The sequence below is a fragment of the Physeter macrocephalus genome, chromosome 12, assembly GCF_002837175.3.
Source record: "Physeter macrocephalus isolate SW-GA chromosome 12, ASM283717v5, whole genome shotgun sequence".
Taxonomy (NCBI): Eukaryota; Metazoa; Chordata; class Mammalia; order Artiodactyla; family Physeteridae; genus Physeter; species Physeter macrocephalus.
In genome coordinates, this window is record NC_041225.1 from 47,213,653 (window position 1) to 47,232,472 (window position 18,820).

Here is an 18,820-nt window from a genome sequence, read left to right on the forward strand (position 1 = left end):
GGGCCAAGAGGAACCTCAGTGAAATTTTTATTGAGGGAATAGGGTCAACATGTAATTGTCTTCCATTGGCCAAATTTATCAGCAGGGAAAACGAGAGGATATCAATTTTTGAGATCTTCTTGAGCTGCTTTCTGGGTAGACGAGGGCAGTCCTCCGTGGATGTGGTGGGGACCACTTATCTGGTGTTTTCAAGAGCTCTCCTCCTGGCTTGTGATTCTGCACAGTCGGTTAGTCCATTTAATTCATTCGTGTCAAATATTTATTCAGTGCCCTCTGGGCGGGCTAGGCCCCGTGCCCCGTGCTGGGTGTGTGTAAATAATCACTCACAGTCCTTGTTTTCAGGGAACTCGCAGAATGTGGAGGGACACAGACACGGAGTCATCAAGCTCAGCAGAGAGTCAGTGTGCTGACAGGAACACGGGGACTGGCCGGAGACAGAAGCATCCTCGTATTGGGGGTGATTACAGGAAAGTTTCCCAGGAGGTTCCTGGGAAACTCCAAAAATAATATATGCAACCCAAGCCACAGGGTCGGAGAGAGGACCAAGCCAAGCCTTTCTTATTACAGATGAGGGAAACTGAGGCCCAGAGGGTCACAGCAGAAATCAGTGGTCATGACAGGACACGGACCAAGGCCTTCTGATTATGCTGCCACAGGAAGGGGCATGAGGGAGGATCTGTTCCTTCAACAACAGATGGATGGATGGATGGATGGATGGGTGGATAGGTGGGCGGAGGAGAGGGAGGAGGGTGGGAAACTGATATGTGAATGAATGAGTAAATAAATAAATAATAAATAAAAGAATGAATGTACAGAAAAAGAGATGAAGGGTAGAGGGAGGGAAAGAGTCAACAGGTGAGTGAATAAGTCAGGAACTAACAAGGAAAAAGTATTTCATCATGAGGGCAGGATGTGGAGAAACCACGGGGGCAGTGCAGCAGCCGGCTGGTCATGCTGGGCACCTCCATCACCCGTAGGCTTGAAAGGAGTAGTTATAGGTCCTCAGAAACGAAGAGGGCTGCCTGCCAGGAGCCATGACCTTCGTGTGAAGAGCTGTGACCTTGAGGTGAGGGGTGCAGCCAGCCCAGCAGGACTGTGCGGAGGAATTGGGGGAATAAAAGCCCAGTCTCTCTTCTCTCGCCTCCATTGGCCAAACCCAAGGGGCCAGAAGGCAGGAGCGTCTGTTGATGTGGCCCAGAGTGGTGGGCCTCCATCCACTGATCAGCACAGAGCCGGGCGATGGGAGGGAGAGTGGTCCTGGAGGGGAGCGGGAGATAGGCTGCACTCAAACCTTTGCAGGGAGCATAGGGGAGGCTTCCTTTAGGAGAGGATGTTTGAGCTCTGTGTTAGTTTCCTGGGCCTGCTGTCATAAAGCACCCCATGCTGGGCGGCTCAGAACAGCAGAAATGTATTGTCTCTCAGTGCTGGAGGCCATAAGTCCAAAATCAAACTGCTGGCAGGGCCATGCTCCCTCTGGAAGTGCTAGGGAAGGACATCTCAGGCCTCGCTCCTGGATTCCGGTAGTTGCTTGGTTGTGGCCGCATAACCCCAGTCTTCACATGGCAGTTTCCCTGTGTGTGTGTGTGTGTGTGTGTGTGTGTGTGTGTGTGTGTGTCCAAATTTCCCCTTTTTATAAGGACACCAGTCATACTGGATTAGGGGTCCACCTCTTAGTTTAGCTAATTACATCTGTAATAACCTTATTCCCAAATAAGGTTTCATGCTGAGTTACTGGGGGCTAGGACTTCAACATATGAATTTTTAGGAGGTTCAGTTCATCCCATCACAAGCTGTGTCTTGAAAGATGATTAGGGATCCACCAGGCAGACAAGCATATGTGTGTGTGTTTTGGGGGGCCGGTGCTATCCAGGTGCAGCTATTTCTTAGGTACCCAGAAGCCCAAGGGCCACATGTCTGGGACCTGTGAGCGCACACACTTTAAGGTGGCTTCGAAGGTCCTGTGATCTGGTCTCTCCTCCCTCCACCCCTTCCCTGCAGGCTCCCACCCGCTGGAATTCCTCCAGAGCCTCTTCCCTTGCTAGCAGCCCTCTCTGGAGAGTCTGCCTGCTTTTGTGAGGCTTGAAGCTTGAACAGTTTGGGGGCTTCTTTAAGAAAGAAGCTAAAATTAGATACGAAAGTGAGTGTTTAAACTGATACAGGAAATCACAACAAATCCCTGGGGCCAGGAGATTAGATCCCTTTCTTCTGTGTTCTCTTCAGCTGAGTCACCAGAAAGCTTCCAGATGGCACTTCTGCGTCCCTCACCTCCCAGCTCCCTGGGCTCGCAGGGGCCCCAGGCTTGGAGATCAGGCCCTTTCATACCGCTGCTGTCACCCGCCAGCTCCTTACCCGTCAGGCTGTCAGGCTTCAGGTTGACGCCATACCTCATGGCCCCAGCTCAGTCTCATCATCACGTTGTTGCAGCGATGGTGAGCATGTGACCCGGTCGAGTGCCTGCTCTATGCCAGGTGGGGCGCGGAGAGCTTCCCGCGGTCACTCACATACCCCAGGAAGCGAGGGGAGCTGCCTTCCTCCCTGCTTGGCACATGGGGCTCCGGGGGCTCTGCGAGCGTGTTCCTCACCTGCTGTCACACGGTGGCTGCCTTGGATCCAGTGTGGCCTCAGAGCTATGGTTCCCAAGGGCTGCGCAAAGGGCGCCTCCCTTATTACAGGTAATGCGGGGGTGCAGAGGTGGTCACCTGTTGGGTCTCTGTCACTCAGCCCCTGAGGGCAGAATGGTCTCTCCCGTGTTTCCAGTAAGGGTCATGGTGGCCACCGAAGGGAGCAGGAAGAGATGCTTCAGAAGGACAGAGCAGGGGCCAGGTTGGAGGGGATTGTTGGCTGTGGTATTGAGTGTGGCCTTTACCCCAAGGACACTGGGAGCCATGAGGTGTGTCCAGCTGGGCACGACCATCGGGTCTGTATTTCAGAAGCTCTGACTCTCGCTGTGATGTGAGGATGGGTTTAGGGGGAGGTACAGCCCCTCCCCCCGCCCCGGGTGGAGCTGAGGGACACAGAGGCTGTCCTTGTCCTGTCCCGGTTCTGCCTGGCATTCCCACTGATGACTTGCTCTCACTTACAAGCTGCGGGACTTGGGCAAGGGCTTACCATGCCGGGCCTCAGTTTCCCCGTCTGTAAGCCCAGGTTTCTTCATACGTGAGTTTCTTCGTACCTTCCAACCTCACGGGGGGAATCCAAAGCAAAGCACGAGGAAGCCTCTCCCCGCTCCTTGCAGCCACGGGTCCGGGTTTGGAGGAAGTGTCTCCTTTCGGGGGCCTCTGTTGGAGGGAGTTCAGGAGTTCGGTTCAACTTGCCAGCTCGCCTCCTGAGGGGCTGTGGTGAAGGCAGCCTCCCCGCGGGGCCCAGCGGGCTTCTGGCTCAGGGCCAGTGCCTGCCGTGGGGGGTCTCGTTCCCCATGCTTGCTGCCTGGCCCTCCTCGGCCCCTCCTGGAGCTTGGTTAATGCAAACTGCCCCTCAGGAGAGGTCCCCCCCGGCCCGGCCGCAGTGGTGTCTCAGAGAAGAGGAGAGAGCCCCAGGAAGGTGCTAAGGATGCTGGCAGTGGGTTCAGTCGGCAAGCCCTGGGCATGTGTCATTCAGCCGGCCAGGCCTCCTGGATGTGGGGACAGCCTCGGGCCAGCTCTCTCTGCTCTGTATTTCATCGCCTGCCTATTCCTCTGTAAAGAACGTGGGGGATCTGCCTGCGAAGATTCTTAGTGCCGTTGGGCAAGTGGCTCTTTGCACAGCTGCATAAAGTCAGTGAGGCTCGGCTCCCCCTGTGCCCCTTGGATGGTGAAGGTGAGAAGGGAATAGGGTGAGGGGTAGGAACAGTTGTCATTCGAGGTGGGAGATGCCAGCCGGAGATTTCTGTCCAAACGCCTGGGCTCAGTGAGGAAACACACATGGGCTGCTAGGGTTCACGGTTTCCAAAAGTTGGGGCCGTGGAATCTGGTTTGGGAGGAGGCCATCTAGGCTTCCTGCTATGCAAGTATTTCTGGGGAAGGACATGAACAGTGATGGAGGGCCTATGATGGGCTAGATAGAATCACAAGGTGTTACAGGCACCTATTTAATTCTTACAGCAACTCTATCAAGTCAGTACTATTACTATCCCCATTTTATAGATGAGGAAACTGAGGCTAAGAAAGGTTACATACTGGCCAGAGGTCACACAGCTGGAAGATGCAGGATCAGGATTCAAACCCAGCTCTGCCTGCTGCCAAGGCCTGGATGTTTATACTACCTGCCCTTCAGCCTCTAGAAGCAGCTTGAGAGCTGAACCAGAATCGGACCCAGAGGCCAACTGCAGCAAAACCAGGAGTTATATGCCAATGGCATCCCTGCCCAAGCCTGCTGCACTGGCCCTTGCTTTGGTTGCCAGGCGGCCCACGGGACAGGCTGGCCACGTGGGAGGGCCCAGCCCTGGGTGAGCCCTGGAGGAAACGAGGCCGTGGGGAAACGTCTCCTGGCTCCCTCTCTCCCTCACACAGGGGGCGGTGGTTGCTACGCAGCCTCGTTCGTTCAGGGATAGCCTGGTGGTGAGCGGGAACGTGCCAGCAGCAGGGCCCGTGGCCGCCCCCAGCACCCGCCCAGACAGGAGGCCTGCAGCCCAAGGCTGTGAGGCTGGGCCGGGGCCAGGGCAGGCCAGGAGTGGGCCAGGCCGCCCCGTCTTTGCTTCCCTGGACCCACAGGCAGCATCGTCTGTGGAGAGACCATGGAACCTGGATTCCTCCGGTGACAGGGCTTTGGCCTCTGGACGGAGAGGTGAGAGGTGATGTGTCCACAAGGCTGATGGTGCGTGGATGGGATGGGAAGGTGAGTCAGGATGCCTGAAGTCCTTGGAGGGGCGTCCAGGAGCTGGTCTGGAGCAAGGACCGAGGTGCGGTGAGGGCAGGGATGTCAGCCGTGCTGGAGGCTGGGTCACTGCCAGGAGGCCCCTTCCTCTCTCTGGGCCTTGCGTGCCAGCTCTGGAAGGGGTGGTTGGAATGCTGCTCTCCGAGCGGAGAACCGTGGAAGAAGAGGCTGTCCTGGGCTGTCCCCTTCCCGGCCACGGCCTCTGTCAGAGCTCTCTGTCTGGGGTAATGCCACCTGGCTCAGGTGCCCACCCAGCCGAGGCTCCCTGGTGGGGCACATGGGTGGACGTGCGGGCAGTGGGGAAGGCTGAGGGGTGCGGGGAACTCGTGTGAAACGCAAGCCTTGGAGGGGCTCTGCTCTGGGTTTGAATTCTGGCTCCACCTCTGCCCTGCTGTGTGGACTTGAGCTCTTTCCTCCCTGAGGCTCAGTGTCCTCACCTGTGAAGTGGGGGCTTAAATAATGCCTCCCTTGGGGCTGCGTGTGAGGAGTGGAGCACACAGAGCGCTGGACCCAGATGGGTGGCCAGGGGCAAGTAATCGGGCTGGCCCTGAGCCCGGCAAGCCCCTCCCTGCTCTCCCCCACATCCTGGCAGGACGGGGCCTGCAGCCTTTCCCACCCCAGGCTGACTGCTTCCCAGGACTGGCTCTGTTTCAGCCCCTGGAACCTTGGTCTAGCAGAAAGAGGATGCAGTGGAAGCAAGGGATGGGGAGACGTCAAGCTGAGCTCTGGTGAGTCCTACATCTGAAGGCCTCCCTTTGCCCCCAGGGTCACCTCAGAGGCACCAGACTCTTCACCAGTATGCATACTTGGAAATTGATTATTTGATGCTCAACTTCTTGCAAACAGAAGACCATATAAAACTCAAAAACAGTTTAAAGAGTGAATGTCTGTGTAGCGACCACCACCAGGTCAAGAAATAGACACCCTGGCAGCATCCCAGAACCAACCCCATCGTGGGCCCCTTCCTTAGCACAGCTGTCTCCCTCCCCCCAGGGCCAATCGCATCCTCATTTTTCCTTGCTTTTCGATAAGTCTTTCCCACCCATGTATGCGTTTCTAAATGCTCTGTTTAATTTTGTCTTCCTTTGAACTTTCTATAGACAGAATCACACTCTACAGAGTCCTCTGTGTTTAAGCTTCTTTCGCTAAACATTATGCTGTGGAGTCATCCGTGGTATTGAGTAGAGCACTGGTTTGTTCATTTCCATTGCCGTGGAATATTCCATGGCACGAATACACCATAACTTATGTCTCCATTTTCCTGTTAGGCATTGGGATTATTTCCACATTTTGTCCATATCAACAGAACTGCTGTGAACATTCTCCTGCTTCTTCCTGAGTTCACACATACAAGATTTTCTCTAGGGTAGATACCTAGGGGTAGAATTGCTGGGCATAGGGTCTCTCCCAAGTGGTCGGCCCATTTACACCTCACCAGCCACACGTACTCTGCATCTTATCAACACTTGGTAGTCTATAATCTTAATTTTTGCCAACCTCTGCAGACTGGTGGTAGCCTCTCATTCTGACTTTAATTTGCATTTCCGTGATGAATAGGAAAAGCGCACCTACCCTCGCCTTTCTTCCTCCCCACTTTCCTTCCTTTTTGGTGCCCCGTTTCCCCTGGTCCCTTTCTTAGCTCCCTCACTCTGCTCAGTTTACTGACCTCCATTTTCCTCTCTGTCCTCCTGACCCTCTGTCCCTACCCTCCCCCTCTCCTCCTTGGGGGACCGATCACTCATCCACAACACTTCTCTGTCATTGATCTTTGAGCTGCAGACCTGGGCTCCAGAGCTGCTGTCTGGAGGTCTGAGATTTCCACTTTGTCTCTGCTTCAAAACCTTTGTTCTTGGCCCAACTCACATCCCTTCCCGGGCTTTGGATTTCCCTTCAATTAAACAAGGATAGAAAAAAACAACAGCCTTCCACAGAAGCCATTTCAATTTCTCAGGCAAAACCTGGCCTATGCCCTGGAGAGGCAAGTATAAGATTCTAGCTCTTGGTCAAGGAGCATTGGCCTTCTCCTGGGGCCACTGAGAGAAGGACAGAGCTGGTGCTGTGAAGTCTTCTGAGCTTCTTACAGGGAAGTTGTTTCTTTGGAGAAGGAAGCTTTCTTCCTAGCCCTGTTCAGGGCCTTGCCAGCTGGTGGCTAGTAAGATGCCGGCAGGGATGAGGGGCCCTGGTAGTCATTGGCTCTTGACATTCCTGGGTTTGTCATGCAGCCTCTCATGAGCCCCTCTTCTACCAGCCAGGAGGCTAGCTGACCTCCGAGATCCCTTGCACCTTGAAATTTAGTGGCAGGAGAAGCAGCTAAAGGCACATCCTATTCCCACAATGTGAAACTTCATTAAATTACTAGCACAGATTCTGATCTCTAATTTATATTTGCATCAACATGATGTACAAGAGTGGGGGAAGGCTCGGAAGATTTTGGGCTTCGTAAATTTATGGATATGTTACGTACACATTGTCACTAGGGCTGCCGCTTGCTCATATGATACTTTTGTGTGAGTTGGAAAAAGATGCCTCTCTCTTAAGACATTTTACTTTTATTCATCAGAGAAGAGCTATAATAAATGTACAGATCTGCAGTGTGAATGGTGTCCCCTTAATTATGATGCCCTTGTGCAGTGCCCAACCTGCACAATCAAACAGGGCAGCCCTGCTTCTCTCCTACCTTCCTTAGTTTTCAAACACAGTTTAAATAAAACTTCCTCTCATAGGTAGGTTTCTCGTATCTTTGAAACCAGTGATTCTCATATCAGAATTCCTGGGAAAGATGTGGGAGGCTGTCCCACATGTCACAGACCTAGACATTATGCAGCTGTCCCCTTCCTCTCTCTAGTCCACCCAGCCCTCCAGAACACACAATGAGATTTTACAAACTGAAGACCACATTCCTCAGCTGTGCCGGGCATGAAAATGGTTGAGAAGCACTGCTTTGGGCTCTTGACCATGAGATCCACCCTGTCCCGGGAGGTCCCTGAGATGCAGGCCCGTCCTGCCCCGGCCTGCCTGCTGCCTCCTGCTCACCCCAGGGAACTCATGCAACGGAAAGACATCTTTGCCACCCAGGCTTAGCCAGGCCTCTTAACTTCTTACCTCAGAGACTTTCAAAAAGGACATTTCCCTCCCCTTGAACATCTGAACACACGCAGTAAAATTGTTATTAAACAAACAATATTGTTAATAGCCGCTGTTTATCCAGTACTTGCTAGGGGCCAGACACAGTATTAAGTGCTTGTCATATTTTATTGAATACTCTTAATAAGTTTGTGTGATAAACAGTGTTACTTTCATTACAGTTAAATGGAGGCTCAGGGGAAGTTTAGTCATGTGCTGCATGCTCAGAGATGTTTAGCCGTGTGAAGTCACACAGCTAGCGGGGGATGGAATTTAATCCAAGTCTGTTGACTCCTCAGTGTCTGCTCTGGAGTACCGTGTCCCAGTACCTCCGAGAGCAGAGGGCATCAGCCCTGATGTTTCCACTCAGTCGCTCTGTGGCCTTGATCTAGTTACTTAACCTCTCTGAGCCTCAGTCTTCTTATCTAGAAAATGAGGACAATAATATCTGCCTTGGGGCTTCCCTGGTGGCGCAGTGGTTGAGAGTCCGCCTGCCGATGCAGGGGACACGGGTTCGTGCCCCGGTCCGGGAAGATGCCTGCCGATGCAGGGGAACCGGGTTCGCGCCCCGGTCTGGGAGGATCCCACATGCCGCGGAGCGGCTGGGCCCGTGAGCCATGGCTACTGGGCCCGCGAATCCGGAGCCTGTGCTCCGCAACGGGGGAGGCCACAACAGTGAGAGGCCCGCGTACCGCAAAAAAAAAAAAAAAAAATCTGCCTTGTACTTGATTCAAAATTTAAGTGGCATAATATTTAGCACCACATAGCCCAGTTCCTGGTACACAGCAGCACGGAAATAAGAAATGTTACTTTCCTTCAGTTAGTTTCTTCTCAACAAGACTGTGCTTTAATTTTGCTTTCTTCAGTCATTCATGCTACAAGCAGTTATTGAGAGTTGTTACTATGTGCCAGGTACTGTGTTCAGCCTTCGTCTGCATTTCTTTAAATTACCATGGACCTGCTTAGCTGACCTACACCTGCTACTGTCTGGAGGACAGAAGGGTTCCAGGAGTATTGATCCCACCTGATCCCATGACGGCAGGGGGGCCAGTGGGTGTAGCTCCAGAGCTGGTTAAGGGGCCCAGGAAATGACCGGTTACGGTAAGGGTGAGTCTCATCCGTGCACTGCCTTCCTGCTGGCCCATGTGCCAGTCACGGCTGGAGCCACTGGCGGGGAGGAGGGGTGCCCTTGGTTGCCTCTCACAGAGGGTCTGGCGGGTGTGGGCATCAGTCTCCTGGTTCTGGGTGGAGGAGGCTCTTGGGACTACCAGCTCCGGGAGTGGCTGAGTCCTTATCTGGAAGTTGAGAGTCGTTGTGGGAATCGGCTCTGCCTCAGGCTCACAAAGATGGACCGCCTCCGACTGGGGTGTGGGTGGGAAAAGGAACAGAATTTTTTTTTCTGGGGTCAGAATACACCATATTTCAGAGTTTCACTTCTCTCACGCTCGGTGGCCTTACCTCCTACTTCATGGATGGTATCAAAGCCCTCCTGCCCGCTCCCTCTGGACTCCCCTCGGCTGCCCCACGGCTGCCCCCCGCCTGCCCGCGGTGAACCCTGGCCCGTGCCTGTGCCCTTCCCTCCCGTCCACTTAGCTCTGGGATCCTGCTCCATCGGTTCCCCTGCTTCCTTCCACATCTGCAGCCCTTCCCTTCTCCTGGCTCTTCTTCCTCCTCCTATGCAAATGCTCTAGTAGTTCCTATATTTAAAAAAAGACAGAGAACAAACAAACAAGGAAACAGCACAAACTTGGCCCCCCCTCACTCCTTCCCAGCTGCCACCCACTCTCTCTCCTCTCTTCCCCATCCAGCAGCTCCAAAGATTGATCTATACCCGTTGTCTTCTTGACCTTCCACATGCCCCTCAATAGCAACTTTCTGTGACCTCCAGGTACCCCATGCACAGAAATTGCTCTCACTAGCCTGGATGATTCCCTCAAGGCCACATCCAATGGGCTTTTCTCAGTCCTCACCCCTCCCAACCTCTTTGCTGTGTTGACACTTCTGTTCACTCTCTGCTTTCTTGGTTTTCCTGGTACCCACTCTCCGGCCTCCCTGACTGTCCTGCTCTTCTTTCCTGTGGTCAGGTCTTCCTGGTACCAGGCCCTTTCCGGTATTGCCCTTTCTTAGACGGCAATACTATAGAAATGAATATTGCTTCCACAAGACTCCTTTTTTTTGGCCATGCTGTGCAGCTTGAGAGATCTTAGTTCCCTGACCAGGGATTGAACCTGGGCCACCGGCAGTGAAAGTGCCGAGTCCTAACCACTGGACCGCCAGGGAATCCCCCCACATGACTCTTAGTCAAGCAAAACTTTTCATTAAAAGGGATAGCTTGTGCACAAGGGAGAAGGCAGAAAAAAGGTGCCAGCTCAAGTTGCTTTGATAACAAAAGGGAGGGTCTGTCTCATGATCACTGATAATTTCTGAATTAGTCAGACTTCTTTGATCAGTAGTAGGTGGCTCCATGGTGGCTATCAGGAATAGGGGGAGTGCTTCTGTGAGGGGAAAGGGCTGCACGAGAATGTTCTGCAAGAAAGCACAGGAACGGATGAGGTTGAAATTTATAGCTGAGCTTCTTGTCTTGTGGCCAGTAGTATACTAGGCCTTTGTTCTTTAGCTGGCAGGGCTTGTTTTGCCCAAGGCTGTTCCCTGGTCCTGTTTCCAAGATGGTTGCACTCCGGCCTGTCTCATTCCCACTGACAACACCTGCTCTCATGGCTTCAATCGCTGTCTGATTACCAGGGGTTTCCTGGCCTGTATCTTCAGCCCAGATCACCCTCTCTTGAGTCTCAGACCAGCGGCTTTCTGGATGCCTTCACTCGGGGGCCCTGGAGGAGCCACGAACCCACCTGACCAAACCAGGACTCAGGGCCTCCCCCAGACCGGCACCTCCTCCCGTGTTCACCCTCTTGGCAGCAGATGGTACCCTGTCCTCCAGCCCCCTCACCAGAACGCTGGACGCAGGCTAGACTCCCCCAGCTCTCCTTACCTAATCAGTCTCCCAGTCCTGTTGACATGGCTCCTGATTCTCAGATCTGCCCCCCATCCTCGTTTGAACCATCTCTGCCCCAAATCACACTCCTCTCTCTCTCCAGGATTAGTTTCACAACCTCCTGCCCTGTACACCCAAACGTGTTCTCCACCTGCAGCTGCTGTGAGCTTCATTCATTGCAGTAACACTAACGCCATGGGGTATTGATTGCTTGCTAGGGGCCAGACTCAGTACTGAGTGATTTTTGTACTTTATTGAATATATTATTGAAGTAGGGTAGGCAATATCTCCATTTTTGCAATTCAAGAAACTGGGGCAGGGCTTCCCTGGTGGCACAGTGGTTGAGAGTCCGTCTGCCGATGCAGGGGACGCGGGTTCGTGCCCCGGTCCGGGAAGATCCCACATGCCGCGGAGCGGCTGGGCCCGTGAGTCATGGCCGCTGAGCCTGCGCGTCCGGAGCCTGTGCTCCGCAGCGGGAGAGGCCACAACAGTGAGAGGCCCGCGTACCGCAAAAAAAAAAAAAAAAAAACAACTGGGGCTCAGAGAAGTTTGGTAACATGTCTCTGGTCACACAGTTCACAGGTGTTGGAATTTAGTCTCATTTACCTTTGTATCTTAGTTCCTCACATATGGCTGAATGAGTGAGTGGATCTCAGACTTTCAGTGATAGACTGAACCCAGGAGGTCAAGTCCAATAGGTCGCCTGAGAACACCCAGAGTTTTCCCTGGAGGTCTATGGGGTGGGCTACCTCCTGTGTGGGGCAGGGAACGGGTGTGTGTGAGGAGTGGAGGTGTGGGTGGGTGACTATTTTCAGGGAGACACCTGGGGTACAGGAAGGGGTGTTCTGTTCAGTCTAAACTCTGGCAATTACTAGTGGCAAATCTTGGTTAAGTCACATATATTTTCTGTGCTTAGTCCAGAGGCTGGGCTAGTGTCTCTGTTTCGGTCCTAAAATTTCGTCAAAAACTTCCTTCTCTAGGAAAGTCTGTCCCGGGTCCCCTTGAGGTGTCTGCACGAAAACACAGGTCAGATGATGTCACTCATCTGCTCGAAATCGTTAGAGCTCCTCTTGCCTGCAGAGCAAGCCCAGACTTGACAGAGCACTGCAGGTACCGGCCCTGGTCCGCCTGCCTAGACTCGGGCCCTCCTGCCAAATCCTAAACTCTCAGGCCCGTTCGATCCTCTGTGCCTTTGCTCAGAGCTTCCTCAGCCTGGAATGCCTTTCCCCCTTCCTTGCCCATCTTGATCCTGCTTCCTTCCCGGCCCTGCGAGGATGCAGCTTTTCCACGGAGGGTCTCCAGGTTCCTAGTGAGACAGCACCGCAGAACACAGACCGTGTTCTCTGGGCATTGCAGCGCGTATTCCCTGCATGGCATAGAATCGCCATGAGGACAGCTGGAGACCCATCTAGCCTGAGCCTCTTAACTCTATAGACACATCTGTCTCCTCCTCGTGAGGGGCGCCTGCGTCACCTGGGTCTGTCTTGTAGGACTGGAGGACGGCTGGCCCCTGGTAACTTTAAAGGTAGTGTGGGTTTGCACGTTTGTACATGTGTGTGAATGTGTGCACGTGTGTGTGCATGTAGGGCGGGGGAGGAGGAGGAAGAGCTCAGACCTGACATTCGTGATTATCTACCAGCAATGGTACTGAATTATTTTTGTACATGACTTCATTTAATCCTAACAAAGCCCTTTGTTAGGATGCTTTTTCAGATGAAGAAAACAAAGCTCAGAGGAATTAAATAAGCTTCCCAAGTTAATTCAAGAGGGGCAGGGCAGGGGACTTCCCTGGTGGTGCAGTGGTTAAGACTCCGTGCTCCCAATGCAGGGAACTAGATCCCACCTGCATGCCGCAACTAAGAGTTCACATGCCGCAACTAAGACTCGGTGCAACCAGATAAATAAATAAATAAATATTAAAAAAAAAAAAAAAAAAAGACTCCGTGCTCCCAATGCAGGGAACTAGATCCCACCTGCATGCCGCAACTAAGAGTTCACATGCCGCAACTAAGACTCGGTGCAACCAGATAAATAAATAAATAAATATTAAAAAAAAAAAAAAAAAGAGGGGCAGGGCAGGGTTCCAACCTAGCTGTGTTAACCTCAAAGCAGAGTTCCAGGTGTCCCGAGGTGGGCGTTCAGGGGAAGGCTGGGGGAGGGCTGTGGGGTGGGAGGGCTGCCTACACTTGGGGCCCCTCTTCAGAGAGTATTTCAGTGGGGCACATATTTTGGGTTCAAACACTAGGTGTGGTAACTCGGCCATCTTGCCTTCCTCTCTCTCTCTCCTCGCCTCGACACGGCACTATTGTTCCCACAAAACACATCTGAACAGATGCGCTCTCTGACTTACTGGAACCCACATCCCAGGATTGGGAGCCGACCCCCTCCCCAGCACCCCCGCTCTGATCTCTCCTCCCTACTCAGATGCTGGCCCTCCTGCCGAGGGCTGTTCATGTGAGGACCAGACTCTGCCCAGCTCCCTTGGGAGCAAGGTGGACCTGGAGTGGGGCACTGGCTCCCTGCGGGCTGTGCAAGGCACAGGGCGGTTGGGATTTTTGTCTTTGGGGCCGACATTCTTTCCTGGGACAGTCCATGTTTGTTTCCTTTCCACCTGAAACCTGAGTCCCTTCTGTCGCCTTTCTTCATTCCTGTGGTGTTGGTCACCATGGAACCTCTTTAGCCATTGCTTTAGTGGAAGGAGTAGACAACGGTCAGTTACCTCGGGTCACCCCTCTCCCTGAGTGCGGACACCAAGGCCGAGGGTGGAGGAGCCAGCCATCTTGGGCGATCCAGGACTTCGGGGGTGAGGACGGAACCCTGGTCCCCAGAACCCCCTGGCTGATAGCCCTTTAGGTCAGGGGCTGGCTCTTCCAACAGGGGACACACTCCTTGGTGCCCAGGACAGTGCCAGGTCAAATGGGGGTTCAGTGAACTGTGCCTCAGGGGTCAGCACTAAATACTGTCCGTGCCAAACCCAAAAGCTTTGTCTACATTTGGAATGGAATTTCTGATCCTGGTTTTTATAGTCTGGACATAGATCTTTAAGTTCCCACCAGGTCCTGGGGAGGTGGCACCCACTGCTCTCACATAAGACATGGTTGTCCGTACACAGCTGTGGGTACCTCCCCGTGGGCAGGCACTGAGGAGGCCCTGCATGTAGACCCTGAGGGCCCGAGGGGTCAGAGGTGTGCATGCAAGCGGCGGGCAGGCCTAAAAGGGGCTCTACCGACTGGGTTGCCTGGGCAAGCTGTGGAGTGGACCCAGGTTTCCCTTCTGTACTGCTGGCGTCCCTCAGGGAACGGAGGAACCTGGGCCGTCTTCGTCCGCCAGGGAGTTTGTGGGGAGTCGGGTGGAGGGCAGGCCTTGCTCAGAAGGTGCCGCTGTTACGTATCTGTACTCTAAGGCAGCTCCAGATCTTCTCTTTAGCCTCCTAGACGTGATCACTTAGCTAAACATCGCTTTTCCACGTGTAATTCGCCCAGAAAGTCTGCGCTCTGGTTAGGAGTGGGTAGCAGGTGTCTGTGTGGCCTGCAACCCTCTCTGCCCCCAAAGCCTGCACTCCAGCTTGTTTGCTTTAATTCAGCCGTGGAAGGTCTGTCCCCCCAGGAATGTTCCTTCTGGGCTTTGCCCAAAGCAGCCACCTTGCCAGTGTCTTGAGTCTCTCGCTCAGTGGGGTGAGGAGTGGGGTGTTGGGAGCCTGGAGCAGAGTCTCCCTCCACGTTGCTCGGGAGAAGTGCCGTGTCCCTCAGCTATTCCTGGCAGTTTGTCACTACCCTGTGGCCAAACCCCTATCCCAGGTGTCAGCAGACAGGGGGTTGCCTTCTCCCCTGATCGTGAGGAAAATTCTCCTCAGACAGAGAACCCGAGTGGCTTGAGGCTGTAATCAGCGAGACCAGGCAAAGGCTGGGCTGGGGCCGTGCTGGCTGGGCCGTGCTGGAGCCACTCTTTGGCCAAGAGGGTTGCTAGGAGATGCTCGGCCTTCTGGGGCCTGGGTGGGGACGTGGCGGGCTGGCTTCCAGACGGAAGGCAGGTTTTCTCAGTCCCTGGGTTGGGATTTGTTGCTCAGCAAAGGAAAGTTGGCACTGCATCCTGCCCTGTCCCCAGATGATATCTCGAGGGACCTACTCTCGAGTAGAAATTGGGAGATTTGGGAGATGTGGCCTTTGCCCCTGATTTTATCACTGATCAGCCCTGGCCATTCACCTCCCTGTCTGTCAGGGTGAAAATGGGTCACTATTATCTCAGCAGAGAATTTAGAAGACTGTGTGAAGTCACAGCATCTGCGGGGAGACCCTCATCACATGGAAAAAGAATGAAGTCAGGTCAAGGGCAAGACCAGAGGACTGACCCCGGAGGGTCAAGGGAGGCTGGGAAGGGCCTTGGCGCGCTCAAGCGGTCAGTACAGGACAGTGAAATGGCTGAGAGGGTCTGAGGTTGGCTTGGTCAACAAAGTGAGAACAAGGGCCAGGAGCCTGGTACAGATGGAGACTGGTGCGCCTCAGAGAAAACTGGACAGCTGGCCTCCGGGGAGGCCCTACCGCGTACCTGCGTGATAAGAAGGGTCACAGGGCTTCCCTGGTGGTGCAGTGGTTGAGAATCCGCCTGCCAATGCAGGGGACACGGGTTCGTGCCCCGGTCCGGGAAGATCCGAAAAAGAATGAAGTCAGGTCAAGGGCAAGACCAGAGGACTGACCCCGGAGGGTCAAGGGAGGCTGGGAAGGGGCTTGGCGCGCTCAAGCGGTCAGTACAGGACAGTGAAATGGCTGAGAGTGTCTGAGGTTGGCTTGGTCAACAAAGTGAGAACAAGGGCCAGGAGCCTGGTACAGATGGAGACTGGTGCGCCTGAGAGAAAACTGGACAGCTGGCCTCCGGGGAGGCCCTACCGCGTACCTGCATGATAAGAAGAGTCACAGGGCTTCCCTGGTGGCGCAGTGGTTGAGAATCCGCCTGCCAATGCAGGGGACACGGGTTCGTGCCCCGGTCCGCGAAGATCCCACATGCCGCAGAGCAGCTGGGCCCGTGAGCCATGGCCACTGAGCCTGTGCTTCCAGGGCAGCTGGCAGAGTGATGAGGAAAGTAGAAACTGATGGGGAAACAAAGTGTCAGACTCCCCCTTGATAAACTCCACCTTCCCCAAGACCCTGAGCTGTCCACGAGCAAAGGCAGGTTCGTGGGTTTCACTGACGCTCTTCACAATGAACTTGGCCTGCCTGAGAGAAAACTGGACAGCTGGCCTCCGGGGAGGCCCTACCGCGTACCTGCATGATAAGAAGAGTCACAGGGCTTCCCTGGTGGCGCAGTGGTTGAGAATCCGCCTGCCAATGCAGGGGACACGGGTTCGTGCCCCGGTCCGCGAAGATCCCACTACAGTCAGGCAGCCTCGGGACTTGGAAATTTTGAAGCATCCAAGAGAGTCCAAATGTTCAAAAAGAAGCATCCTTTGGTTTAGTGACAGATTTCTTCACTATAAGAATGCTTTAACTCCTGGGGGGCTTCCCGCGAAGTGGTTTAAAAAGTGTTTGTGATTTGTACTGACTTCTTTCTGCCTCTCCCCATCATAGGTCCCTGGATGTTACAGGTTGGGGCCCTCTGGATGCCTGAGGATCGTACTCACGGCCCAGAAAGCAGCTGCTCCCTCCAGACAAACTCCCAGGTGCCTTCTCCACCCAGGGCACGGGCACCCGTGATGCTGTCCCCCCAGGTGAGGGGCACCTAGGGAAGTCATGAGGGGGTGGGGAATCTTCCTCGGATCTTCCTCCCAGGGGCTCCGCCTGGGGGATGTACCTGGGCTGCCGGGCTTTCCCATCCGGGCCAGGCTGTCTGTGGGCCCTCCCTGCTCAGCCGTCCGTCAGGGGGCTCCCTGGCCTGGCTCTGGCCTCCTCAGCCTGAGCTTTGCCTCCACTCTCTGAACTGGTGGGCTGACCGAGGGGCTGACTGTGGTTTTCTGTGGTGGGAAGATGGAGATGGGGCAGAGGATACGGGAGCGGGGCCTCCAGGAGCACCGGCTGGCCCCGTTTCCTCAGCTGACGGGGCAGGGGAGTGGGAACAGTGTGGCCAGCTCTGTGGCGGGAGACTGGGTCCCAGGCCTGGCGCTGCCACTGGGAGCCAGCTGTGTGGGCCTCAGTCTCCTCTGCAGAGTGAGGGGATCAGAGGTCCTGCCCTGGAGAGAATGGGTGCTGGTGAACTGGAGGGCCACTTCTCCCTGGAGGGCTTAGAGCAGGGGCCTGGCGACCCCTTGGGAGGAGTGTGGAGAATCGCAAATGCCTGAGCAGCTCAGGAAACAGGCCGCGGTGCTCAGGGCAGAGCACCTGGGGAGCCCATGAAGGAGGCTGAGAAGGTGTAATGGGGGGAGGGGTTTGGAGCCAAGCTGGGGGGAGAAGTCAGGCCGAGAGGGCGGGGAAGAGTGGGCTCTGGTGGGGATCCTGGTGCCCTGGCTGGCTGGCGTTGGGATGGCAAGCCCCCATCTAAGGGCCAGGCTCTGCTTTGGGGGACGGGCTGCAGAGAGCCCGGGGCAGTCTGTCCTCAGTCCTGGCCTCAGTGGACTCTAAGATGCCGCTCTCCCTGTGCTTCTGTCCCCAGGCAAGGATCTGGCTCCGGTGGCCATGAACTGTGAGAGCATCCCTTGGACCAGTGCTGGGCCCCGCACACTCCCGGGGGGAAGCAGTGACTCCAGCCCAAAGACTTTTGGAAAAGGTGAGACTGGGGGACTGGGCCTAGTGACTTGGTCACATCAAATGGCCTTCGAGTGCCCAGGGCAGCCTCTCTGGGGCCTTTGGGCAGAGATGGGGGATTCCACCTGACAGCTGCCCAGTCAGGGCCAGTGACCACGGAGCAGAGCTTGGGCCTCATCCTGGAGGGAGGAGATGGGTGTGTTTAGATGCCCGGCTGTGTCCTCAAGCTACTGGCAGGTATTGTTTTTACTTTGGTCCCTACTGAAAATGTCCTTTGGTTTTAGGTGGGTCCTTCCAATCCTGTGCCTCAGGGGGTGGAGTTGTACAGAGGGGACCCGCAGGAACAGGGAAGTGGGGGTCTCCTAGGAACCCCGGGAAGGCAGGGCTGTGGTCCCTGGCTTCAGGACCTGGGCTCCTCTAGCACCGCAGCTCTGGTCTCTGCTTCCCTCAGCCTCCCTCTAGCCAGTGCTGAGTGTCCTGCTAGAGAAGACGTCGCAGCTCTTGAGTGGACGTGGGGACCCTGGCAGCCTCAAGCTGGATGCTTCCCTGAAGGGCTGGCAGGCCAGGAATGGCCATCCCAGGAAGCTCGGGGCCCTGTCGCTGGGCCCCCAGCCCCTGGTGCCACTTCCCTCGCTGGAGTCGGAGGTCAACCGTGTGGCCTGGGACACCACTCAGATTAAGGACAAGCTCAAGACGAGGAGACTCTTGGAGGGCTTGGCAGCATCTCCCCGAGGTGAGCCCTGCGGCTGTCCACCTGCCACCTGGGCTGTGAGGATCAGTAGGTGTCCAGCTGGCAGCTGGGCTAGTCAGGGGGCCCCCGCCAGGCACCCTCTCTCTACACCCTCCACCTCCTCCCTGGAACGCCGCCTCCCACCGTGGCCTCTGCAGTAGCTCCCAACCTGCCTCCCTATTTTCTCACCCTCGCTGCAGAGGAATTCTAGTCTTTCTTCTAGTCTTTCCTGCAGAGGAATTCTTTTTTTTTTTTTAACATCTTTATTGGAGTATAATTGCTTTACAATGGTGTGTTACTTTCTGCTTTACAACAAAGTGAATCAGTTATACATACACATATATCCCCATATCTCCTCCCTCTTGTGTCTCCCTCCCACCCTCCCTATCCCACCCCTCTAGGTGGTCACAAAGCACCTAGCTGATCTCCCTGTGCTATGCGGCTGCTTCCCAC

At 54.8% G+C, this 18,820-nt stretch overlaps 1 protein-coding gene across 1 annotated transcript in view; it reads left to right on the top strand.

The window, feature by feature from the left end:
* The first annotated feature begins 354 nt into the window (after window positions 1-354).
* Window positions 355-18,820, top strand: part of TOGARAM2 (TOG array regulator of axonemal microtubules 2) — a 58,996-nt gene continuing 40,530 nt past the window's right edge. Inside the window, 7 exon segments of the mRNA XM_024118699.2 lie at window positions 355-448; window positions 2,221-2,429; window positions 4,488-4,761; window positions 16,528-16,667; window positions 16,924-17,077; window positions 17,546-17,659; window positions 18,089-18,370. Coding sequence (XP_023974467.1) covers window positions 355-448; window positions 2,221-2,429; window positions 4,488-4,761; window positions 16,528-16,667; window positions 16,924-17,077; window positions 17,546-17,659; window positions 18,089-18,370 — 1,267 coding nt within the window.